We start from the raw sequence: 25,214 nt of genomic DNA, 5'->3' as shown, positions 1-25,214 counted from the left end.
CCCCATGGCCACCCCATGGCTGCCCATAGCCCCGGGGGCACCCCATGAGCACCCCATAGCCCTATAGGCACTGGACAGGCACCCTATAGCTCTACGGGCACCCCCCTGGACACCCCCAGACACCCCAGACAACACAACTTTTTTTTTTTTTTTTAATATTTCATCAACTTTACAGGGTTACAATTGTCTTAAATATTCTGAAGTTTAAATACAATCTGTATAATAATGTTATTATAAAATGTAAACTTTCAGTGTTTTTATTTTATCTTTTTTTTTTTTTTTTTTAATAATCAAAAGTTTCAATACCTGAATGTTTGTAAAACTGAAATATTTCACCGGGGGCTCGGGTGCGCCCGAGGCCACCGCTCTCAGAGGTAGAATGTGGTTTTTATTCTTTTTCTTTTTTTTGTCTTTTGTGTTTTTTTTTCTTTTTCATTTTTTACCTGAGTTAAGATATGCACGCTGGGTAAATGCGTCTGCAGCTGTGTCCGTTCCTTTTTTCTTTCCAAACCCCAGAGAAACTGATTTAGGCTTTTTTTTTTTTTTTTTTTTTTAAATCGATATGCAAAAAGAAAAATAAAGTGGAAGGTAATATGCTCTCAAAAAAAAAAAAAAAGAGGGGGAGGGAAAAATAAGGGGGGGAATAAAAATAATTAAAAAAAAAAACCAACCAACCAACCCAAAACAGTGACTGTACAAATGCAAAAACTAAGAAAATCTAACGCCCACCCTGGGCACGAGAAACGCCCCCCACCCCCCCAGATTTCTCCTTGTGGGGAGCTGGGCTGGATCCTAACAGCAGCAGGAGCCGGACGGAGCCCCCCTGGACCCCCCCCCCCCAAGGACCAGGGTCCATGGAGCCATGAAGGGGCATTTCCAGCTCTGGAGAGAGGGGGAAAAAAGGCTGAAAAAAATTTTTTTTTAAAGGCTGGAAAAACCCCAAATCCCCTGAGATCGTTGCTTCCCCAAGCAGGAAAAAAAAATAAAGGGGGGGAGGTGTCCCACCAGCACGGGACCCCCACCAGGCACCCGGGGAAGACGGGGGGGGGGGGGGGGGAAATACCCCCTGTGCTCGAGGTTGAAACCTGAGGAATTGAGATACCGAGTTTGGGGGGTGGGGGTGTGTTTCGGTATCGGGTCGCGATTGTGTCTCACGCAGATGTGGTAGAACGTTTCGGGGGGGGGGGGGGGGCCGCAAAAAAAAAAAAGTCTAAAAAAATGCAAAAAAAAAATAAAAATTACGAAACCTGGCCGGCTGGAGAGAGAACGATGTTTAAAATAAACCTTCGGGGCTGCGGGATGATCCACGTGCTTCAGGACCTCCGGAGCATCCCGCAGCCCCCCCCACCCCACCCCGAGCATCCTCATCCTGTTGCTAAATTGGACATTTTATGCTGTTCCCCTCTAGAATCGCTTCCCCCCCGCCCCAAACACCACCCGGCTCCCGCTCTCACCAAGCTGCTTATTTTTGGAGGAAAATATGCCCAAATTGGCTTTGCACAGTAGTATTATGGGAAGGGGCGGGGGGGGGGAAGGCTGCCTGTGTCGGGGGGAATGGGGGGGGGGGGGTCTGGGGCACCTGGGGGGGGTCCCAGGGGAAGGAGCAGAGCTGGACCCGGCCACCGACAGCGATCAGAGGAGAAAGGAGGTTACACGGTTTCCAAGCTCCCGTTTCCCTGATGAACACTAATATATATCATTTGCATGTTAAAGTTCGATTCTTTTCTCTTTTCTTTTTAGAGAATAAAATAGAAGCTATTTACAACAAAACAATCAAACAACAACCTCTTAAAATCCCATATAGTGAGTGTAGTTCTCAAAATAAAGGGGGGGGGGAGGGAAAAGGATCTAAATGAATAAAATATCTCCCGATTTCCAATTTTTTTTTTCCTTTAGAGAGTGCCGGGGGGTTTCACTAAAGCTCGCGTCGGCAGGCGTCCGTGCGTCTGTCTGGAGGTAACACGAGTTAAAAAATAATAATAATAATAATAATAATAAATGTACAGTGCAAAGTGTGATGTGAGTGAGGTAAACGGTCCCGGACCGGCGCGGCGCAGCGGGACAGCCGGCGGCTCCGGCAAAACCCCCGGGCTAAAGCTTTTCTGCCTCGCAAAGGAAAATCCCAACAACACGAGAACAAGGGCAGAGCCCGGCCGGACCCCGGTGAGGCCCCGGCCCCCCCGGCCGCTGCCAGGCGAGGGGCTGCCAGCATGGGCGAGGGGAAGGGGCCGGGGGCGTTAAGGCGACGCATTGTTGGAGGTAGAGCTGGGGGGCACGGCCAGGCTGGCCGGGGCCGCAGGGGGGACGCTGCCACCGCCGCCGCTCCCCGCGCTGCCGCCGCCACCGCCGCCGCCGCTGCTCCGGCTGCTGCCGCTGCCGCCGTTGCCTTTGGTGTAGGCAGAGGAGGGGAGTGAGGAGGAGGAGGAGGAAGAGGAGGAGGAAGGGCCGGGCGTCTGGGCGAACAGCACACCTGGGGAGAGAGCAGGGGGGCTGAGCCGGGGGGGGGCGCGGCACGGCTGTGCCAGGCTGCCTGCACGCACCGTGCCCGCAGCCAAAAATGGGGCGAACAGCAGCAGGAGTGAGGCCGGGTGGTGCCCGGTGGGGGCTGCTGGGGATGGCGGAGGTCGAGCAGCCCCGGCCCCTGCCAGCGGGAGCCCCTCACCTGTGTAGACGATACCGTTGATCTCAACCGACATGCTGATGCTGTTGGTGCCGTTGCTGCTCAGGCCGGCGGCAGAGTCCTGGCGGTTCTCTGCGGGGGAGACCCGGGTTACAGACCCTGCTGGGACCAGGGGCCGCGGCGGCTCTGCCGGGCCGGGGGGCCGGGGCTGGCACTGACCTGGCGAGCGGGTGCCCTGGCTGTTGATGCGGATGCTCATGGGCAGCTGGGCCGTCATGGCCAACAGGTTCTGCTGTAGCGCCCGCTGCATCAGCCGCTGCTGCTCGTCTGTCACCAGTGCCATCTTCTTCTCCGGGGGCTCCCCCGACTCCAGCTTCTCCCGCAGTTGCTCCAGCGCCACAGCTTGTGCGGCCGCCGCCACCTGCACCGCGGCTGCCTGGGCCGCCACCACGGGGTGGCCAGCCAGTGAGACAGGGAGCCGGCTGGGCATGGAGATGGGGATGGGGGACTCCTCCTCTGCAGGGGCAGAGCGGGTGGTCAGGGACGCGGGGGGCAGGGACAGATGGATGCCACCACCCTGGTGTGTCCCCAGCCCGGCACAACATCTCGGAGCCCCTCTGCGCCTCGTGTCTGTGCCAGGGGCTGCCCGGCACCTCCTGCCCCTCCGAGGCTGGAGCTGGGTGACCGCAGTCAGGGTCCCTCAAACAGGCCCCAGTGCCCAGAGCCCGGGGAGGGGACGGGAACGTGACCCCCAGCCCGTGGCACCCAGCTCTGCCCCTTTCAGGGCTGCATCCCCGGTGCCCAGAGGGGGCTCAGCCCACGGCCCGGGCCCCGCAGCAGCCATTACCTTTCTTGATCTTCTGGACAGGAGCGATGGACCCGCCATTGGTGGCGGAGGCCAGCCCCAGCGCCGGCACCGGCAGCTTGGGGGAGGAGAGGAGGCCATGGGTGCCGCCAGGCGAGTAGGTGAAGAGGGAGCTGCCGAAGCCCTGCCGACGGCCCTCCCGCCGGTTGCTGTCGATGGCCGCCTGCAGCTCGTTGGGGTTGCTCAGCCCTCGCTTCTCACATTCGTAGGGGTACAGGTACTTCATGTACCTGCCAGCGGAAAGGGATGGAGATGGTGATGGTGATGGTGATCTGGTGGCTGGGCACCCCCAGCCCGTGTGCTGCCCCCCTGCATCCATGCCACCCCTTCCCTCTCCACCATCCCCAGACCAGGGGCCCCCCCAGCATCCCGCACAGGTCAGAGAGAGCGCGGGCAGCACCGACTCTGCTGGAGTTGCGCCCTTTCCCAGCCCACCGCGCCATGCCGAGCCCCCGCCGCTCACTGGGTGCGCAGGGTGAAGGCAGCGCTGGTGATGGAGGTGGGCAGGTTCAGCCCCTTGGTGATCTCCCGCCACAGCTTCTTGTTGATCACCTCCACCAGGCCGCCCTTCTCCGTCACCAGCGTGTACAGCATGTACAGGTCCAGCACCTGCTTGGCCATGATGGGGATCCGGTTGACGGGGGTCCCTGGGGAGCGGGGGGAGGAAAGAGCGGGTCTGCGCTGCTGCTTTCTCAGCCCCGGGGCAAAAGAGGGGGGAAGCCGACGAGACCCCCTGCGAGGCGGCGCAGGGGCCGGGGGGTACTGCTCCTCCCTTCCCTTCCACCATCTCCTCCTTTCCCCCTTGGGACCCCCCACCTCGCTGCCGCCTCCCCGAGCATCAGCCCCACGCACAAAGGAAACAGAAACTCGCGTTTTTCAGCCACAGCCCCCGAAACGGGGCCGAACACGGTTTCTCAGGCTGAGGTCGGCGGCACCCGGCAACAGGAGTTATTTATAACGGCGGCGGTGCTTCCCAGTCACGAGGGTCCCACTGAGCCGGGGGCTGCACGTGCATGGGGGGGGTCATCCCTCCCGTGACAGGAAAGGGGCTGCAGCACCTCCTCCCTCCCGGGGGTCTCTGCCCCCCTGGCACCGGCAGGCGCGGGGGCTGCTCGGGGAGGATGCCGGCGGGACGCAGCCAGCTCCGGCAGCGCCGGGCCAGCGGCTCCCCGGCCCCCCCGCGCACGCACACGTGCTTCCCCCAGCGCCTGCCTGACAAAAGGCTGAAGGCAGTGATGCGTCAGCATTTCCAGCGCTGTTTTCCACGCAGGAACCAGACCCTCAGACCAGGCGAACACTTCACTTTCAGCCCTTTCCACCCCCCTGGCCCCCCAGCACCCACCTCCCGCCAGCCTGGGGCAGAGCGAGACGGCAGCGAGGGGCTTTGCCTTCTGCAATAACCCGGGGAAAGGACAGCGGAGGGGAGGCAAAACCAGGGGACACGTGCCCAGGAGGGGCCGGACCCCGCGGGGAAGGGGCCGCAGGTCCCGGATGCGATGGGCGCAGGGAGCGGGGCCGGGCGAGGGGGGGGCCGCAGGCGCCGGGTGCAGGATCCAGCCCAGCAGGTTTGACCCCGCTGTGCAAAGAGGTTAAAAATTAACCAGCAGCCTGGCCAGAGCTGTGACCTCAGGGTTGTAACGAGGGGCAAGGAAATGAGCTCCCGGCCCCAGGAGGGCACGGGGGGGGGGGAGCGGGGTGGGCACGGGGGGGCTCACCTCGCTTCTGCATGAAGCTGAAGAGGTCGTCCAGGAACTCCTTCCTCCTGGGGTCGCCATCCAGCTCGTACAGCTGCGCAGCGAGGAGAAAAACGCTCAGAAAAACCCCTTACCTGTGCCCCCTGCCGCCCACAGAGCCCTGACCCTCCCAAAGCAGCATCCCTGGTGCTTGTACCTGCCGGTCTGAGCTGTTCAGCACGGGGGGGTCCCTGCACGGGGCCACGGCATCCTGAGGGTCCCTGCGGCTCAGGGCTGACCTGCGCCCATGCCCTGGCAGAAGCCCCGGGATGGCAGTGCCATCCCCTGCCTGCCCCGCTCAGAGCCCGGCCCCAAAACACCGGTGCCAAAATCACAGCGCCGCCCCACGCCTCGCCTGCAGGCCAGAGCGGCTCCCACATCGCAAGCGCCGCGATCGGCCCCCGGTTCCTCCCAGGAACACCAATCCTGGTTATTTTTAGCATCCACCGTGTGCGTGGCACAGAGTGGAGCAACGCTTTGGTGTTATCCATCCTCCACACCTGCAGCGCCAGAGGGAGCCAGCGCCAGGAGCCGGCGAGCTCGTGTGCCGCTGCGCGAGCTTGTGCGCCATGGTGCCAGCTCCTGTGCCACGGCACAAGCTCGTGTGCTGTGGTGCAAGCTCGTGCCTGCCGCGGTGTGTCGAAAGGGGGTCCCTGAGGGTACAGCCCTGGCAAATGAGGGCCGCGATGAGGCGAGGAGGGTGTGGAGCTGGAGCCCGGCACAGGGCACCCTCCTGGCTGTGGTACACCACTGGCTGCCGTGCCACCCAGCAGAGCCTGCTCCCCTCTGCCCGGCGAGGCCGGCGCTGTGCGTGGGCTGACCGGGGGCCTGGCAGCCTCTCCTCCTGCAAAAGCATCTCCCCGCCCCAGGCCACTGCGCTGCTCAAGGCACGGCTGCCGGAGCAAACCCAGCAGGACGAACCGCACCACGCCGCACCACGCTACGCAGCCAGGACACGTCTTTCTGAGCCAGGGCAGGCAGACACGGGCAAGGCTTCTGGCACAGCCGCGCCTCGAGCACCCGGCTCTGCTGGGGCAGCTTTTGTTGGGACCCCACCCCGAGCACAGCAGCCCGGCACATTCCTGCCTGATTTATGGCAGCAGGATCTGCTGGCCTGAGCGCCCCAGGACGCAGGCAGGCACGCCACGCCGGCTCTGCCTCTCCCGGTGCTGGCAGCCGAAGCCCAGCACGGTTTCTGCCCGGAGGTGGTGGCTGGCGGATAATCTTTCCCCCCAGGAGGGGTGTCAGAGCACAGGCTGCACGGGGCAGGCGCAGCCCAGACGCCACGGGGATGGATGCTTCAGCCCTCGCCCCAACCAGCCGCCCCCAGCCCCTTGGCGCTGAGCGGCTCTCGCTTTTCTCAATGACAACTTTGAACAACTGCCAGCGGAGCCACGGCGGCCGGGCCGGGGCTATAAATATTACCACGTAACTCACCAGGCATGCACCACCGGGCCGCCAACCGCACGACGGCAGATCAGCACGTTAACCGGGTCACCGATACGCCCGCTCATCCCGCGGGCATGCCCGGCACGGCACCCTGGCGGCACCGGCACCCGCAGGCAGCCGTTGCCCTGGCTGTGAGCGAGGGGTACAAGCCCCCTCCTCCTGCCACCTCCCAGGGAGGATCCGGATCCTGCGGGGCTGAACTACTCGCCTGCCGGCACCGATCAAAGGGATCAATGGGGCCGCGCTGATAAGAGGGGCAGGGCAGTGCAGGGAAGCCATAAACCCCCAGTTCCCTTGGAAACCTTGCCCAGCTCGCCTGGCCCCCCGCAAACCCCCAGGGAAGGGGCAGGAGCCACCGTCCCCACCAGCCAGAGCTCTCAAAGCCCCTCTCCCTCCCCAGCTCCCCAGCAAGGGGTCTGGTGTGTAGGGGCAGCCCAGAGGGACCACGGCATGGGGGGAGCGATTGGTGCCCTCCAGCAGGGCAAGGCCGAGCCATGGCACAGCAGGCACCGCTGCGGTTTGTGGGGCTGAGCCACACAGGCTGCTCCCGATCAGCCGAGGGATGTTGGGCGGGCGCCAATCCAGCCTCCCCCATTTCCTCGAGCGGCTCTGAAAGCCGCACGGGGAGAAAGGGCTTCCCCGGCGCCGTGGCGCTATCCTGCGGGGTGCTGAGCCCCCCCGCCTGCAGCTCCACCACCCACGGCATCCCCGCTGCCCCCCACGGTTCACCCTGAGCCCCGTTAACCCCGCACGGCAGGAGCTGGGGCAGCGGGTACAGCCTCCCGGTACCGGGACTGCGGCAGAGACGCCGCGCCCAGGCCCTGTGGGGACCCCCAGCCCACGGCGCGGCACCACCGCTGCTGCAGCTCCCACAGTCCAGACACAGGAGCGGCAGGCGGTGTGCCGGGCAGCCGGGCCACGCTCAGCCCAGCCGGGGGATTAAATACAAACCCGGGGAGGGAGAAGTGCCGTGGCGCAGTGGAGGGGAGCAGGGGCTGGAAGACCATCGCCCTCCCGTTCGGGAGGAAGGGAAATGTGAAAACCCAGAAGTGCTGGCAGCACGGCGCCATGCCCCCAGCGCTGGCAGGCTTTCACCCGTCCCCGGGGCAGAGCCGGCAGCGACATTGGCTTTGGCCCCCATGCCGTGCCGTCCCTGGGGCCCGGGGTCCCAGATGGCGGCAAATGGTGGGTACAACCAGCCAGCACCGAACGTGGAGCCATCCCGGCACAGCACCTGGCACAGCACGAGGGGGTCACGAGCAACCTATTAACCTGCAGAGCTCTAAAAATCGATTAGCTGTTTATGAAAACATCGGTTCATTCAATTTTTATAAAGCCAGCTCTTAAATAAAGCCGCTCTCGCACGGCTGTGGGTGGGAGCTACGGCTGCGTTTCGGGAGGGACAAACGTGCTGGTTCATTTACGGCCCCGCTGCCCCCGGCCGTGGGCCCCCCCGGGCTCAGTCCCGAGGGGAACGGACACATTTAAGAGGATGAAAGAAAATTAACCGTCAGCTGAGGAAAGCATGCGTCGGCCAGGCCGCAGGGATTAGTGGCAGCAGGCAGGCGGCTGCCCTGTGTGCCGTCCTTCCATGCGCCCCAGACCGCCCGCCACCCTCGGTGGTCCCATGCCGAACTCTGCCAGCCACAGCCGCTCTCCCCCATCCCAACCGGGACGAAGCCGTGGGGATCACTAAGGCCAGTGAGCAGAGGGAGCCCCGTTCCTGCCCAGCACCCTCGAGGCCCTGCCGGCACACCCAGCCGCGGCTGCCGGGCAAAGGACATTTTGCAAGCTACCGCTTGTGGTTACCGGTGAGATTTCGACAGCTCCGCCGTGCTCAGCTGCAGCGTGCCGGTCACCGCTGCACCAGAATGGGGAGAGGGGCTTGGCCAGGCCAGGGCTCCCCCGTGCTAGGTGCTTCCCTGGCTGCATCCCCAGGAACTCCCCGGACCCTCGTCCATGGCAGCAGAACACCTGGCAGGAGGGCAGCTTCCCAGGGAGCTTGGCCAGCAGCACCACGAGGCGAGGACGTGCCCGGCTGTGGCCGGAACGTGCCCTGCCTGCACCGTGGCCGTGCCGTGTGACCGAGGGGCATCTGCCGAGCTGCCTCCATCCCCCCTCGCCCCCCAGGCACAGGCAGAGATGTGGAAGGGGGCAGAGACGAGCGACTTCCAGCAGTCCCTCGCAGGATTTCCTTGCATTGACAGCATCCCCCGTTTGCCGGGACGCCTCTCTGGCAGCCTGTGGCACTCCCACGCTGGCGAGGACGTGGCAGAGGAGCCATGCACCCCGCAACCACCGAAAGGCAGTGCAGGCATCATAGGAAAGCTTAGATATTGGGTCTCAAAATAAAAATTGAGGAACAGAAACATGTTCTTGTTTCAGCAGCGTGCGAAACTGAGCATGCAGCCGGGTTCAGCACAGATCGGCTGCCACTGGCACCACCGGACCGAAATCAGCAGGTGCCGATCCCCAGCTGGTGCTGATGCTGATGTCCTGCCTGCCACGCTCGAGCACGGCTTCTGCTCGGCACAAAGCACGGTTCCTCGTCAGGGAAGCGCGGGTGGAGGTGGCGAGGCTTGGTGCAAAGGTAATGCCGGCCGCCAGGCAGCGAGCTGTGGGGAGAAGCCACCCTGTCGCAGCTGACTCAATAGATTTACATTTCGTAATTAGGGAGGCCACAGGGAGGTGGAAACGACTTAATCTGTAACGCAGCTGCCTCAAGAATATCCTCTTACCGTGGGGAGGCCGCCTGGCCACGCTGCCCCACTGACGGGTCCCCATAGCGAGAGCGCGGTGCCACGGGATGCTGCGGCACAGCTGACCCCAGCCCTGCCGGGGGGGTAGGAGACGTCCCCCACCTCCCCAAGAGCCCCCCGGGCTGGGGGGTCCGGCCCCGTGCACCCGGTGCTCCCAGCGTTCACACGGCACAGGGCAAACACCCGGTGCCACCGGCACGGCTGGCTCCGCGCCGCGGTGCCCGACACACCTCACCGCCGACGCAGCCCCCATCAGCTCCAGCCCTCCGTCCTTGCGGCCGGCTGAGGACGAGGTGCCAGATGGCCGTTGCCAGCAGATATATAATTAAGTGGAGGAGGAATTAGGAAGGCGGTGGGCGGGTGGCACTGACCTCGCACCCCAGCACCCCGGCAGGATGCCGGCCCGGCGTTTGGTGTGGATGACCAGATTAACGTTTCAAACCAGATTATGGGAAAATCCCAACCCGTTGGCTTTCAAAGGGCTGGCGGGGAGGCGGCCCCTCGGCAATGCCAGGAATGTAGGAGAGAGCCCTCGGCACGGGAGCGGTGCGCGCCGGGGTCCGCCGGGAGGGACTGAGATAACAGCCCCCTCCCCAGCAGCCCACCGCTCCCCTGCTAACGGCCCCCCGAGCTGCGGGCCAGGAGCACGATTACAGCAGGGAGGGGAAGCGCCATTTAAAGAGGCTCCGAGCGCAACCCAGGAATGCCGGGGCTCACGCCGGAGCCAGGCAAGTCTCCCCATTGGCAGGAGCCCCCCTGCCCGCCCCCCCAGGAGTCACAGAGACCCCCCCGACCAGAGAGCAGGGGCGTGCGGGGCTGGGTCTGCACAGGAGCCAGTGTCCCGTGTCCGAGTTAAAAACATCTCCCCCCCCCCGCCCCAGCTTGGTTCCGGGTTTTCAAGCCTTGGGGAATAATTTTCTAGGTTTTTTTCCATCACCAGGAAGTCTCAACACTCTCGGCTTTCCTCCTTTCTCTTCGAAACCGGTTTGGGACGTGCACGCCGTGAGCCGGGGGGGGGGGACGCAGACCCCCAAGGGCCACAGCAGCCGGTATGGGGGGGCTGGTGACCCCTCCAGCGGGGCCGACCACCTCACAGGGGCTGCAAAGGCCTGAATTTCTGTATTTAGGGAAAAAATACAACAAAGGCAGCCGCAGGGGAGAGCCCACCCCGGTGAGGCGCCTGCGGCAGGTAGCAGGGCAAACATCCGACTGATTCCAGCCTGGGCAGCGTGACGGGGCGGCGGGGGGGGCTCCTTCTCTCTCTCTTTCTTTTCTTCCTTCCTTCCTCCGAGTGGCCCCCGGGATGTGTCCCTTTGTCCCGCTGACAGCCAAGGGGCGACGCGGGGGGGAGAGATCGCACACGCTAACGAGTTATTTAACGAAGAATAAACACGCAGGCGGTGTTTCCTGTCCTGCTCCCGGTCGTTGCACGCAGGCCCCCGGCCCCCGGCCCGCCGAAGCACCACCGGGGCACCCGCCCCACGCCGATCGCACGCCAGGACCCACGGTCGGGGCCGGAGGGAGCACTTACCAGAAAAAGAAAGTAATTTGTAAAAACTAGAGTGAAGGGCTGGCAACGAGCCCCGAAATGAAGTGTTTCGGGTGATGCCGGTGCGGTGGTTTCCTGTAAGATGGTGGCTGAGTCAGGGCTGGGGGTGCCCGAGGACGCACAGCCCCCGTCCCAGGCAGAGCCTTCACGGGGCGTGGGGGTACTGGGTTTGCTGGGGCCGATCCCTCACAGCGAAGGGCAAAGGGAGAGGCCAGCCCCGGCACAGATCCCGCCGCAGATAAAGCGCTCAGCTTAGGGACGGGTCACCTCTCACCATCCCCATCCCTAATCCCCAGTGAGCCCCCCCCAAAGCACAGCCCTTCCTCGGAAAGGGGCGCCCGGGGGGCGGGGGGCGTGTGGCCCCTCCCCAAAATCCCCAGGGGTGGCCCCCCCCGCCCCGCTCTGAGGCTGGGAAAGGGCCAGTGCTGCTGGGAGGCTCACCTGCGCAGGACGGGACGGGACGTGGCCGGCTCCTGCCGCCGGCGGCCGAGTCCACTGACCGGCCCGGCGGGATTCCTGCCGCCTGCGCACGGCCGGGGCCGCCTGGGGCAGGGGGCCGCTTCTGCAGGGGCAGCCAGGGAGGGGGCTGGGGAGCACAGGGCCCTCGTCGCCACGCTTCCCGTCGGCATTATTGTTCCTGCCGGTTCCCAGCATTGTCCCCTCCACGCATTGGCACCGCCCGGGCCACAACACTGCAGGTGCCTCTCCTTGCCAGTGCCCCCTCCTCAGGCTGGGGGCTGCGGGACTCGGCAGGTGGCAGATCCATTGGTGCTCCGGCACAGGGACAAGCCCGCTCCCCATCCCCAACCATCGCCTCCAAGGGCTGGGGGTCCCAAGACCACCTGGGCTTCTGCCAGCACCTGCAAACCCCCCGAGTGATGCCGTAACTGCATCCTGGCCATGGTCCCACGGGAGCCACCCCGCCGGACGCGGGGCAGGGGATAGGGATGAGCAGGAGCCCACGGCATCAAAGGCAGCATCCTGTCCCAAACCGAGCTCCCTGGCAGGATGGGGGTCCTGTATGGCCCCCGTGCCTGGCCCTACTGCCTCCCCAGCTAGGCTGGCAGGAGCAGCTGTACGGGCCACCCGGGGGGACACGGGCTGGTGTCAGCGATGACATGGCGGGTGTCACTGTGCCACGGAGGGGGACATTGAATGGGTGAATTAGTCGCCGTTTAACCTCCCTGACCCGCCATTGTCCGCGTGCCGTCAGCCACCCTCCCTGCCACGCCACGGGGCTGCTCCTGCCCGGCCAGCTAGCAGCCGCCGGGACGCTTCGCATGGATCCACAGCCACGCACTGGAGCCGTCCTGGTGCAGTGTACTGCCGGGCCCAGGCTGACGCTGGCTCCCATGACGGCCGTGCTGTGGCTGTTTTTCCCCTTCCTGCAGAGGAGGAAGCGAATCTTGCTGCAACTGCATTTCCAACGATGGTTTCAGAGGGACCTGCCGGGCGGCAGCTTGCCGGGCTCCGGCTAAAATAAAAACTGGTTCAGTGTCTGAACGTTGACGTGTGGCACAGGCTGCCGAGAGGTCACTGCCGAGCAGCGGGGGGACGGGGGAGCTGCTGCCCCCCACCAAGCCAAGGGCTGCCAGCCAGGACAGGTGGACAGGAGTCAGCCCGGCAGCGGTGGCTCTCCCAGCCCTTGCCGCGTGCGTGCCGGTGCATGCCCTTGACACAGGCTCGCTATCACACCAGACCTTGTGCAAATATTAATTCAGTGGAGTCAGGCAGTGTTGAGAAAGCTCGTCCCAGGGAGCAACACCCAGGGCCTGGTCGCACGCCGCTGGTGCAGCTCCCCGCTGCCGGCTGGGCAGACCCCAGGTGAGCGGCTGAGCCGGAACCACGCGGCACGGACCTGAGGAAACCACGGCCAGAGCAGCAAAGCTTTTCCCAATGGAAAAGTGGTGCAAAACCCTTGGGGTACCCGGCGAGCCCCCGCCTTGGGCTGTCCCTCCTTGTGTGCCCCCAGACCTCCCCGGGGTGACACCCAACAGGGCCGGCAGGTCGAGACCCCCCTCCGGCGAGGATGCGGGTGTGGGGGCAGCTGCATAGGCAGGAGTAGCAGCTTCGTCGGCCCTTGCAGGCAAGCGGAGCCGGCGTTTAAATTCCACCATATGTAAATGATCGCCTTAGAAAGGAGATCGCTCTAAGCCAGAGCAGATGAGTCACCCGGGGCTTCCACCGCCCGGCCGGGGATTTGTCTAATTGCAAATCTGTTCCTGAAATGCGAGGTCCCGCACCTCCGTCCGCCCGCGGGACGGCTGCTCCACTGTGCCCGCCAGCGGTCCCCGCCGCGGTGGGGGTCTTGGGGGGGGGGGGGGGGGGTCCTGCCCCCCCCGCATGCCCTGGCCCTGCCTGTGGGAGCTGGAAGAGGTCCAGCAGCCACAGATGGTTTTGACAAGCAGCCAGCTGCAGGCCGTCAGCCCTGGGAACCATCACCACAGAGCTGCTCCGGCAGCGCCGAAACCTTGCTGCTTCCTTGTGCTGCTGGTGACCCACAGAGGGGAGGGGGGTGGCGGGGGGCACTGCCACAGCATTGATGCAGCACCAGAGTGATGCCAACTCTGGCAAAGCAGCTGCCTGACCCTGTCCCACCGCGGCGCCGGAGCAGGCAGCAGCACGTGGCGGCACATCGCAGGTGTTTGAGTCCCCGAAAGCAGGCGCTGCTGCCTGAGCTGGGGTCTCCACAGCAGCCATGGGCAGAGGGTGCTCGGGCCGGTGGGGAAACTGAGGCAGGATGCTAAGCCCTTTGCCGAAGGGATTTAGAGCCGGCGTCTGCATGGGCACTCCTGGCTGCCATCTGCACCGGGACAAGACCCTCAAGCCGGCTGCTGCAGGGGGGCAGGGAAGCCCTTTCCCAAAGGCCCACCAACACCAGTGACAGGGCCACCCCTTCCCAAGGTACGTGTGGGGACAGGGACCAGTGTGCCTGCCCCTGCCCGGGGAGGAGAGCCCCAGCCCCGAGCAGTCCCTGCGCAGGGTGGATTATCGCCAGCTCCGTCCGGAGCAGGGACCCAGGCACAGGCAGATTAAGTGACCGATTGGAGGGGTCAGGGAGCAGGCCAGGAGCCGAGCTGGGAGCTGCACCCTGAGCCCCCGATCCAGCTGCCCTGGCAGGCTCAGAGCCTGGTGAGCGGCCACACAGGCAGAGCGGGCAGCGCAGGCAGGTGCGCTGTCAGGGACGTGCTGGGGGAGAGCGGGGAGCTCCCCCCCATCCCCAAACCGTCGATTGCGGCACGTCCGGCCGGGCCCCAGGACAGGCTGCCATTTCTCCTGCGGTTTGGGCCAGAAATAGGGCAATGGAGCAATGCTGCGCCCTTGCCCAACTGCTCTGCTGCTGGGCGGCTGTTTGCTTTGCTGACAAAGGACTTGCTCTCATCTCTGCTCTTTTTTTTTTTTCCCTTCTTTTAAATAAACCCTCACTCCTGTTAGTTCAGCTGTGCTGGAGCTGGGAGGCGGCTGCCTCCTCTGCAGCCCTTGAGCCAGCCCAGGGGGCCAGGGCTCTCAGGGGGGACACCGGGGCTCTCAGGGGGACGCCAGCAGCAATGCCCAGGGGAGCCGGGGAATGCCAGGGGGACAGCCCACCCAGGAGTACACAAAATCAGTCAGGAAAAGGTGCTGGCCAGGCACCTGGGGCAGGAGAGGTGTGTCCCCTATCCCCCACCTTGTTAATTATCCCAGGTCTCATCGGGAGAAATGGCTTCACGCAGTGCCCGGACACCGGGGCCGGCGCCCATGGGCTGAACTGGCTGCATGGGCACCCAGGCGTCAGGCTGGGGGAGGCACTCGGCGCTAAGCTGCTCTCACCAAGAAGTCCCTGACCCCCGGCCGGGGATCCGGCAGGATTACGGCTCCGGGAAGGCTCCCTGAACGCTGTGAGCCGATTACCAGGCTGGATCCCTGGCCACGAACACCCTTCAGCGAGCTGGACGATGGCACAGGGCAAGACGGGTGATGGCTGTGCCGGGGTCTTGGGGAGGATGTGGCCCTTTTCCTGGGAAGGGGCCACCTGCAACTGAACGGCTGCCCCCTGCACCCCGTCCCGCTCCGGTCCCCTCCTCGCCCTCGTTATCTGCCACTGGCCCGGCCAGGCGCTGCAATCGCCTCCTCCTGGTGCAGAAGCACCCGGCCGGGGGCCCCAGGGTGCTGCCCTTTATCTGTGCCCCCGCCATGCCGCGGCACTGGCCAGAGCAAATCCGCCTTTGGGGCGGGGGGATGGTGGCCCCTGGCCGGTGACGACACCTGGGTACCCCTTTCCCCGTGCAGGGGCCCCCTTGCCCTCCCCGGGGGCAGCTCATCCGCTCGGCTGGCTAATGCAATAAAGCTCTAATCAATATTTTAAAGAAAGTAAACGGACCCTCCCACTCTCATTAAGAGGCCACAGGGCCCCCGCTCCCGGCCCTGCTCCCCGGCCGGCTTCGGGCTTTTTAAATAAAAATAATCCACGGGAGAAGGGGGTTCAGGGCCTCGTGCCAGGGGCTCTGCTGCCAGCGAGGGCAGAGGGGATCCCCCACGCCTTAACCCCAGCCCAGAGTTTCTGCACAGAGCTCCAGGCCCCAGGGCTTCAGAGGAAAAGCGGCCTTTTCCTCAGCCCCTCCAGACCCTCCCACCTTTCCCCAGGAAAATCCCGGCTTCACCTTCCCGGGAGCCGCCGTGGCCCTGCCACGTGCGCAGCCCCGGCTGGTCCCCACGCCTGAGAGCGGGTAGGGCTGGGGGTCCGCTTTCGCCCCTGCCGAGCCCAGCGCACCGCCCACCGAGGTCACGGAGTTGCTTTCGGTTTGGTTTTTTTTTTTTTTTTTTCTTTCTTTCTCCCCAACCGTTGCACTTTGAAACGCCGTATCTTGGGGGAGTGCTGCTCAGCACAAGATAAGGGCTGAGGTTTTTGCCCCCCACGTGCCACCAGCGTGGTTCAGATGTCCACATTTGGGACAGCTTAAGAAACCTCCTGCCCTCTCAAAGCACCACCAACACCCCACCAGGACCCTACTGCCGGGCAGCCTCCCCCCCACACCACGTCAGCTTCTTAAAGCCTCCGATACTTCCTGCGAACACGAACAGAGACGGGGGGTCAAACATCAGCCTGTGGCACCCCAAACAAATGGGGCACCCCAGAGGGAGCCCGGCGGCTGCTGTGGCCAGATGGAGCAGCAGGACTCAGCCCCCCCCATGCCACCGGCTGCCCCAGCTGCCCTCCCATGGTACACGGTGCTGGGGTACTGGGGTGCACGCACCGGGGGGAGCGCAGGCAGCCGCTGCCTGGCGCAGGCAGCACAGGAAACTCCAAAAGGGGCAGAGGCAGGAAACTCCGGCCCCGTGGGCTGCCGACGTGCCCGGGGCTCACGTTCCCGGTATTAGTAGGGCACAGTAATAGCAGTACCGAAACAGAGAGGTCAGGAGGGGGGTTCTCTGCAGGGCAGCACCAGAGCCCCCCCCCCACTCACTTGCCGGGGCTGGGGCGTGGACATCAAAGCAGGTTTTTCCCCAGCAGCCCTACGCCGACAGCAGCAGCTCACAGGCATTACGCAGCAGTTTGCGGCGGCACGCAGCAGCACCGGATTTTTGGCAGGGGTTGGCTGAGCTGCTCGTGCTTTGGTGGCTCGTCAAAGCCCGGCTTCCCCCACGAGCATCGCCCTCCGGCGTGGTGGCACGATGGCAAACACCCTCAGTGTGAGCCCCAGTGAACCCAGTGCCTGGCCACAGTGCCCTGGGGGGTGGGTGCCAGGGCTCACCCTCAGCCCCCCATGGCCAGCTGGGACCTCCACAGCCAAGCCCAGCTCCAGGCTGGCAGCCCGGACACACCGGCACCACCCCGGGAACCCGCCGTGCCTTTTGGGGTGAGGGTAGAGACAATCCCAAACCCAAACAGGAGTGAACGTGGCCCCAGTCCAGCAGTGCAGCCCAGCATGGCGGTGGCACAGGGGAACGTGCTGACATCTCACCGGACCCCTCCGCCCCCGTGCCGCCGGCGGCAGGGCTACAACAGGCGCAAGATCAAAACGAAAGTGAGCCTGCCCTCGCTGTGGCCGGCATGGGAGGACAACACGACAGCCATTCCCCACAGGGAGCCTCCTCCCACCCCAAAAATGCTCCTTTCACCCCCTGAGGAGCGATCCTGGCCTCAGTAGCCGCTGCCCCTGGACCCCCCGCCACACCAGGGCCTCCTTTGTTCTGCTGCCCGCGCAGGCAGCACCCCGGGTCAGCCTCCGAGCTGACCTCTGCCTGCGCGGTAGCCATCCCTGGGGACGGGGAGGTGCCACACGCCAGCTCCCTAACCTCCATAACTCTTCCTCCTGCCCTCCCCTTCCTCCCCCCGAATTGGGCCCCCTCCTCCTCCTCCTCCTCCCCCCAGCTCCCCGCTGTTCAACCCGGTCAAGCCTCGGTTTGCAGGAATCTGTCCCAGACGGGTCAGTAAAACCCCACGGCAGAGGATGGGGACAGCCCCGGCAGGCACGGGGCACCCAGAGCTTTGGTGCAGAGACGGGCACAGGGACTGGGACGGCGGCAGTGCTGGGCCAGGACCGTGTCCTCGACCAGAGAGAGGCAGGCCAGGGGTCCAGTGCTGGGTTGGGCCATGTACCAGCACTCCCCGAGCTGAAGTGAACCACACCGAGACCCGAAGAGCCCTGGAGGTGTCAGGGGCCGGAGCCAGACCACCAACCCTGCACTGCCTGGGGGGCACAGCCTGCTTCGGAGACAGGGGGAAAGAAACTAGTCACCCACCTCCCCCCAAACTGAGTCCACACCGTCACAGCTCAGCCCCCAGAGGTGCCGGGGGGCTCAGTCAGCTGACGTGTGCAGGAGACTGCACGCTCCCCGCAAGCTTGTGGGAGAGCAGAGGTGCTCCCAGTGCCGAGCGGAGAAGAGCTCATTTGCAAAAAAAAAAAAAAAAAAAAAAAAAGAGGAAACCCGAAATAGCCCCTTCCTCGAGCAGCGTTTCCCCACTGCAGCGGGCAGGCCCAGCACCAGCACAGCCACGCTCGCGGCACCACGTCCCCACTGGCTCTCCCACATAGGGGGACCTGGCCACAGTACACCAGCACCCCGGTGCTGCCGGGGTTTCCTCTAACACGCCTCTCCCCTGGTAAAGGGGCAGCAGCGGCAGGAGCAGGGAAGCGGCAAAGCATCCCCTGCCAAGCAGCTCCGGTGCCGCGGCGGTCGCCCCACGCCAGCATTCGCTGTTTACATTCCTGCTGCTCCTTCCCAGGCCGCACCGGCCCGGCTGCGCCAGCTGGGCTGGAGCTGGGGCGCTCGGCGGCACGCGCTGGAGGGCGGCCAGGAGGAGCTCCCAGCCGGTGCCGCGCTGCGCCGAGCAACCCTCTGGCCCGGGTCCAGCGGCCGCGATCCAAGTGCCGTCGCGCTGGCGGGCTGACGAGCCGGGGAAAGCCTCTCCCGGCCGCGCACTTCGCCTCCTCTCCTCCGCCCACGGCACGGCGGCTGCAGCGGCTTTTCTCCCCCCCTCCGGCTGGTTCCACAATCAACTGCCATGCCGGGCTCTCCCAGCCGACCCCAGGAAGCAAAAGCAGGAAAGAGGGGCAGCTCAGTCCCTTTCGCTTAGGGGGAAGAGACGGGGAGGGGGCAGAGGATGCCTTGGGACTCGGGCGCAGCGAGGGAGTCGGTGGAGACTACAGCACATCTACGGACCAGTGTGGCATGGGTCCTGCACACACGGCCAGCCACCCTGCCCCAGATTTTCCCATTGGATCCCGAGGGCTGGGAGTGATTGCCAGCCCCCGGGAGCCAGTGCATGGGTCCAGTACAGCACCAATGTGGTGACAAACAGGAAGATCACGGCTGCGGTACAGAAAAAGCCTTTTCACAGATACAAGATCACGTCCCCGGCCTCTCGCTCCCCTGATGGCAGGAAGCACAAAAGAGAGAAACCACAAGAAGAAGAGGCGGCGTGGGTGCAGCGGCACAAAGAACGCACGGGGCAGAAGCATCCCTCCTTCCCCGCAGCTGGGCAGAAGCGTGCCGGGGAGGGTGGCCGCACACTCCCCACACTTGCTTGTGCTTCCTCCGCCAGCCCCACGGTGAGGCTGCCTGCATCCAGATGTGCCGGCAAATCCCGGCAGCCTCTTTACCCTTTGGGGAAGGGGCAGGGGCCGTCGCATCCCTCCCGAAAGGCCACCGTGTCCCAGCCACTCCATCTGGGTCCCATCTGCTGCCGTTGGCTCCCGTCCCTTCCCCCAGCTCTAAACTCAGATGTATTTAAACACGCACATCAAAGGCACCGAGCAGCCCCCGGGGAGCCCCAGCTTACAGCACATTTCCTTCTATTAGCTGAGAGCGGGGCACAGCAAGCTCCAGTGCCAGGAGCGAGCGAGAACGTGCCTGCCTTCTGCCAGCCCAGCTCAGCCGGTGCAGGGAAGGTGGTGGAAGGGGCAGCCGGGGTGCTTTCACCCCGGTTTCACTCGTCAATGGCATTTTGGCAGCGGCAGGGGGGCAGTTCTGCCCCCAAACATCTGTGGAGCTGGAGCTGTCCCACCGAGCATCACCTCTGCAGGGATGGTGATGGGGAACAACCCAGGTCCCCACCAAAAACAGCTTGGGGAGGGTGGAGAAGAGGAAAACCAAGAGTCCCTTCAGATTTGCAAGTTTGTGCTGGTTTTTTCCATCATTTTCAGCAAGAATCCTCCTAGATCCCTGTGGCAAACCCCATCACACCGCCCACCTGCACCGGGGCCAGGCCACGGTGCCAACCGGGACACAGGATCCCACTAGAGCCACCGACCAGGGAGGGGGTGAGGCTGAGCCCAAGCACTAAAACCACAGAGAAATCCCACGCTTTTTGAACGGCAACCATAGCAGCTTGATCAGAGAAGAACGCTGCCGGAGGCGGCACCGCCAGAGGCATCCCACCGCAGCTCTCAAGGACGCAGGGACACGCGGCAGTGCCGAGCAGGGGAGGGACGGGCACGGGGATGGGCACGCGCGTCTCGGCGGGCACTTACTTGCTTGAACTGCTCCTCGTAGGTCCAGTCGCCGTGGTCAGGTGCCGGTGGCGGGGGCTGCGCGTGGCCCAGTCCAGAGGGGAGCCGCTCCTGCCCGCCCGGCAGCCGCTGTGGCTCGCCCCGGTAGTGCTGGGGCGCCGGGGGCTTGCGAAGCAACAAGGATCCCGCACCCGCCCGCACTGCCTCTGCTGAGCTGAGCCCTTCCTCTCCCATATCTTCTTCCTCCTCGTAGTCTTCCTCTTCTTCCTCCTCCTCTTCTTCCTCTTCCTCCTCCTCTTCGCCCAGGTCCTCTTCAAAGTCATCTTCATCCCACTTGCCCTTCCTAGAGCAGGGGGCAGAGGAAAGATTTGGTCTCATGCTGGGCAGGGGGCTGGGTCCCCAAAGCCAATCCCTCTGCCCTGCCTGCCTGCCCCGTGGGCACCCCACGGCCATAGGGCTGGGACCACTCGCCCGGCACACGGAGAACCCGGCGAAGCCCCGGTGCACCCCCATCGGTGGGTGGCAGCCCCATGGGGCTCTGCTGGCCGCCGGCATCCCAAGACGGCAGCTCCGGTGGCGAGCGGGGCTCTGCCAGATGGCTCCCAGCCTGTTCCTGGCCCTGGAGAGGATACGGGCTGGGAGGAGGCGGCCACGAAGGCCCTACATAATTTAAAGCCAAACCAGGATCCTCTGTCATGGCCCCACGTGGCTCCCCAGGCAGAGATGAAATGTCACCCCACGCCAGCCCAGCACGAGGAATCACGGCTGCCGAGCCAAGCTGCTGCCCTCGCCAACTCCTGCTCTGGGATGTCCCAACGGTGCTAACCCGCCTCCCCGCCCCAAGCTGCACGAACCCGGCCTCTCGACACAGCGCAGGCATCAGGCATCCCCCTGGCAGCCTTCGCCACCCCCCCCAGCCCCAAAGGGAAGTTTCTGTCCCCAACCCGCTGCACCAAAACCTGCTGGGGCCAGACCACGTCCCTGCCCCTTCCCCAAACCCATAAGAGCTGCTGCTGTGGGCTAGGTATACTCACAGATCCTCCTCCTCCTCAGAGCCCATCTCCTGCTGGTATCCGCCATCCTCCTCCTCCTCGCCGCGCTCCTCCTCCTCTTCCTCCTCAGAGGCCTGGCTCTCATCCGACAGCCCCGGGCTGGACGAGTGGCTGAGGCCAGCGGCCGCTGCCCGCATGGCGGCCAGGGCAGCTATCTGCGCCCGCTGGATGTGCGCGCTCTCGGGCTCCGCTCCTTCCTCCAAGGGTGCTGGGGCCGGATCCTGGCTGCGGCCCCGTGCCGGGGTGCTGGCAGGGGTCTGCCCCGGGGCTGGCGGGGGCTGGGCGGGGGACGGCGTGGAGCGCTGCTGCTGCTCCTGCTGCCGTGCTTCCAGCGCCTGCTGCAGCCGCGCACGCTGCTGCCGCTGCAGGTTCTCCATCACCGCCTGCAGCTTCATGGCTCTGCTGGCAGGCGGTGGGTCCCCGGGGGGACGGGGGGCGATGCACCCGGGGGGCAATGCCCGGGAGGCGCGGGGGGCAGCGCCTGGCAGGCTGCCGCGCTCCAGCGGGGCTGGAGGCCAAGGCTGGGGAGCGCTGGGGGGAGCAGCCCTGCGAGGGGTCTGCCGGGGCCTGGGGGAGCGAGGGAAGTGGAGGGTCCGCAGTGCTGTTGGGCTGTCAGGGCAGGAACCGCCGCTGGGTCAGGGCAGAAGGATGTGCCCCCCGACCCTCCTCAGTCTTGCCCAGACGTCTCCTTCGCTTGAGGGCTCCGGCAGGAGGTGCGGGCACGGGGCCGCTCGTCAGGATCAGGGTGCTGCTGCCGTTGGTGAGCGCGCCCGGGCAGGCGCCAAAACCTCCGCAGGTTCAACAGGCAGCGACGGCAGCCGGGTGCATCGCCCCCTCCCTCGCCGTCCAGGCACCTTCGGGGGGCGGCAGCCTCAGGGTCAACGCGGCGTCCCCCTGCTTGGGGCCAGGCGTCCCTACTCCTTGGCCAGCTCGGCTTCTGGCAGGTGTCGGCGCAAACCTGCCGGGAGAAGCAGAGGAGAGGGTCAGCGGAGCTGCTGGTGGGAGCTGGCGAGCAGGAAGGAGTTAAAGACAGCGCAGGAGCCTCATTAATCTCGAGCTAATGAGATAGGGAGGCCGGGCCCTGCTGCGGGAGGGGGAAGGGGCCTGCCGGACCCGATAGCCCTGCCTGGCCCCGCAGGCAGCGGATACCGGGATACCAGCGCCCGCAGATAACAGACCCGCAGGGAGGGTGCTGGGAGAGCCGGGTCCCCCAGGGGGGACAGGCCATGTCCCCACCCGGGGACAGCTGACACGGGTGAGGGGAGCACCGGGCTCCTCATAATGGCAGGAGCAGGCAGCTGCCAAGCCAGCGCCGGACCGGGGTCCACACCGTGCGGTGGGGGGGGCCCCTCACCCAGCAGGGTTCTGGCGCACGGGGGGGACCTGCATGTCCCTGTGGCTCCGGGGCGGCCTCCCGTGGGACAGGCAGGCAGAGCCTCGCTCCTCAAACCCTGGCAAACAGGCTCTGCCGGTTGCCCCCAAGAGTCCCTGTGCTTCTCCCCATCCCAGGGGGGCTGTGGGGCGACGCAGGGCTGCGAGCAGCTCAATTCTGCTTCGCCCCACCAGCAAGCACCGGAGAAACTGGCACATTATGGCCAGACCCCAATACAATCCCCACCACCCCGGCCCCAAGCCCCCCTCACCGTGGTGCAACCCCCAGCTGGCCCCCAGACAGACAGGGCTCCGCTAGCAACAACTTCAGCACGATCTCACCATGCCGAAGGCAGGGACAGAACTCGCCGTGCCACTGCCACAGTAGCGCCACATCCAAGCACCAACTCGGCCGGCAAACACCCCGTTTCTGCCGGTGGAGCGCGCAGACCCTGGGACCCTCACAGGGACGGAGCCAGGGCTGGCTGGCGATGCTCCCCGGGGACACGGCAGCCACTGCTGCAGGGACAGGACAGCCGGCAGCTACGGTAGGATCCCGTGAATTCTGGAAAGGGGAACCTGTTCTGAGCACAGGCTGCTGCCGATAGGGCGGCCGGGTCACAGCCGCTTCCCCCGCGCCTCGCTGCGGCCGCATCCGCTCACAGCCCTGTGCTACGAACACGCTGCCACTGCCGCGACCCCGGGCTGCCGGCTGCACCTCAGCTGCTGCTGCTCCCTCTGCGGGGAGCCAGCACCGGGGCGGCAGGAGCTGGTCAGCCACTTGAGCCTCTGCCTGTGCCTCAGTTTCCCCTCCTCTACCCCAGCCATCTCCATCTTGCCTGCGTGGAGGGAAGGCGTTGGGGCAGGGACCCTCCCCTCCCTGCACAGGCAGGGCTGCCCACACAGGGCTGCCCGGAGCAGCGGCCACTCGCCGGCCGTGGCCGCGCTCCCCCCACGCAGCCGTCCTGCGCCGCATCTGAACTCCGCTCCCTGCGCCTGCAAGAGCCGCGAGCAAAACCACAGCGAGACTCGTCCCAGGCACGTGCTCCTCCGGCCCCACTCCGCCGTGGCTCTACCTTGCCACGAGTCGCCGAATTACTCGGGCCGGCACCGGTGCTGCTGAGAGCTGGGAGCGGAGCTGCCTCCTCAAGCACCCTGCGCCGTGCTGGGGCCACGCTGCCACGTCCCTGCGGGGAAGCAAAGCCCAAGCGCAGCCAAAGCGGCGAAGCCAGAGCCAGGGAACCGTCCCTTCACGGAGGGGCCCCGGCCCAGCGGCTGCGGTGACCTTGAGCTGTGCCCCTTTGTCCCTGCGGGCCGCGGGGGCTCGGTGCCTCCCCGGCGTGCGGGCGGTGCCGGGCGGCGCGCAGGGGATTTCGGGCGACGGCGACACCCGTGTCCCGCGGGGCAGGTGCTCGAGAGCGACAGCGGCTACGCCGGGCTAAAAATACGTGGCGGCGGACGGGGGTGTGACGGACGGAGCCTTTGTGCCACCAGCACCAGGCCGGGCCACGGCTGGACACCCCCACGCGTGCCCCCCGACCCCCGGCTGGGCTCACACCACCGCCGAGGGAGGGGGCTCCGAGGGCAGCAGAGACTGGAGCGAAGAGGAGGAGGGAAAAGGGGTGCCCGTCCCCCGGGGACAGACAGGGCTGGGGGGCCGCGGGAGGAACCCCCTGGGCGGGCGAGGGGCTCGTCCCCGGGGAAGGGCCCAGCCACGGCGGCACGTGGCACCGGCTGCGCCTCGGCCAGCGTCGGGCCCCGGCTGAACCCGGGGATGGGGGCGGCGGGGCCCGGCACCGCGGACCGGGGTGAACGGCCACCCCCGGCGCGGGGGGATGGGGCCGGGCTGGGCGAGCAGCTCCCACCCAGCCCAGCACGGAGCCCGGCCCCCTTCTCCGGCCGGAGCCCCCGGGAGGCCGCGGGCCCGGCGCTGCCCCAGCCGGAGGCACAGGGCGGCGGCGGCACCGGCCCGTTCTCCCCGTTGGGGGCGGCGGGGCGAGGCGCGGGGGGCTCTAACCGGCCGGGCCGGTAACGCCCGCGGGGGACAAGGGGTCCGAGCCGGGCGCGGGGGCGTGCCGGCCGGGCCGGGAGCGGCCGCGGGGGGGGGGAAGAGCCCCAGCCCCGCGCGGGGGAAGCGGCGGGTAACCGGCCGCGGGGGAGGGGGTGCCACGCTCCCGCCCAGCAACACGGCCACGGGGGTCCCAGCTGGCCAACGGGGCGCGGCCAGTACCGGGTCCCGGTCCCTCCCAGCCCCCGAGCACGGGGGGAGACCCCGACCCCCGGTACCGGCCGCAGGGGAAGGGGGGGGGTGGGGGTGGGTGTCCCGATACCGGCCACAGGGCCGGTGTGGCAGCGCGTCCCCGCTTACCCGGTGGAGGCCGTGCGCCGCGAAGCCGCATAGCAGCCGCGGCCGCCCGGGGCTCGGGCTGCGGCGGGGCCGGGGTGCGCTCGGTGCCCGCACGGCTGCTGCTCTCCCCGCGGGCGGGCGGTGGGGCCCGGCACCACCCCGCCCCTTCCTCCCATTGGCCCGCCGCGCCCGTCCCGCCCCGCGTTGCCCCGCCCCGCTCCTCCATTGGCCCGCCGCGCCCGCCGCGCACCGCCCCGCCTCCCCATTGGCCCGCCGCCGCCGCCGCATGCAAATATCGCGCGCGGCGGGGCCGCAGAGCCGAGTGGGAGCGCAGCCGCAGCGCCGCCTAGCGGCCGGGCGGGGAAGCGCTGCCGTGCAGGGCGCGGCCCCTTTAAGAGCCCCGCGGCAGCGGAGGCAGCGCGGAGGGGGGAATGTAGAGGGGCCACGGCTCCGGCAGCCGCTGAGCTCCGGTACTAGGGGCTCCCCGCACCCGCTGCACTCGCTCACACGCACACATAGGCAAACACCCCCCCCCG

General features: G+C 65.9%; 1 protein-coding gene across 2 annotated transcripts; it reads right to left on the bottom strand.

Annotated features, from left to right (window-relative positions):
• Positions 1 to 1,718: 1,718 nt before the first annotated feature.
• Positions 1,719 to 24,808, bottom strand: ARID3A (AT-rich interaction domain 3A). 2 transcript variants are annotated; one of them, XM_075776520.1, is made up of 9 exons: positions 24,700 to 24,808; positions 20,943 to 21,918; positions 19,930 to 20,251; positions 5,201 to 5,273; positions 3,949 to 4,132; positions 3,468 to 3,715; positions 2,840 to 3,136; positions 2,663 to 2,752; positions 1,719 to 2,470 (listed from the first exon to the last, which is right to left on the bottom strand). In XM_075776520.1, the coding sequence occupies exons 2-9, from the start codon at positions 21,353 to 21,355 to the stop codon at positions 2,238 to 2,240; spliced, it is 1,860 nt and encodes a 619-aa protein (XP_075632635.1). In that variant the 5' UTR covers positions 21,356 to 21,918; positions 24,700 to 24,808; the 3' UTR covers positions 1,719 to 2,237. The 2 variants fall into 2 exon arrangements, with proteins under 2 accessions (XP_075632635.1, XP_075632634.1); XM_075776519.1 differs by lacking the exon at positions 24,700 to 24,808 and having other exon boundaries at positions 2,119 to 2,470; positions 2,663 to 3,136; positions 20,943 to 21,499.
• Between the last annotated feature and the right edge of the window lie 406 nt (positions 24,809 to 25,214).

This window comes from Balearica regulorum, chromosome 26, assembly GCF_011004875.1.
Source record: "Balearica regulorum gibbericeps isolate bBalReg1 chromosome 26, bBalReg1.pri, whole genome shotgun sequence".
Taxonomy (NCBI): Eukaryota; Metazoa; Chordata; class Aves; order Gruiformes; family Gruidae; genus Balearica; species Balearica regulorum.
The sequence above is the reverse complement of the archived record's forward strand: the minus strand, read 5'-3'. Positions and strand labels throughout refer to the sequence as shown.

Coding starts and splice junctions, on each gene's coding strand:
- ARID3A (XM_075776519.1), bottom strand. CDS start 21,355: ATGAAGCTGCAGGCGGTGATGGAGAACCTGCAGCGGCAGCAGCGTGCG. Junction 5,274..19,929: donor ACGAGGAGCAGTTCAAGCAA/GTAAGTGCCCGC, acceptor CTCGCTGCGCAG/CTGTACGAGCTGGATGGCGA. Junction 3,716..3,948: donor GCCTTCACCCTGCGCACCCA/GTGAGCGGCGGG, acceptor TTCCGCTGGCAG/GTACATGAAGTACCTGTACC.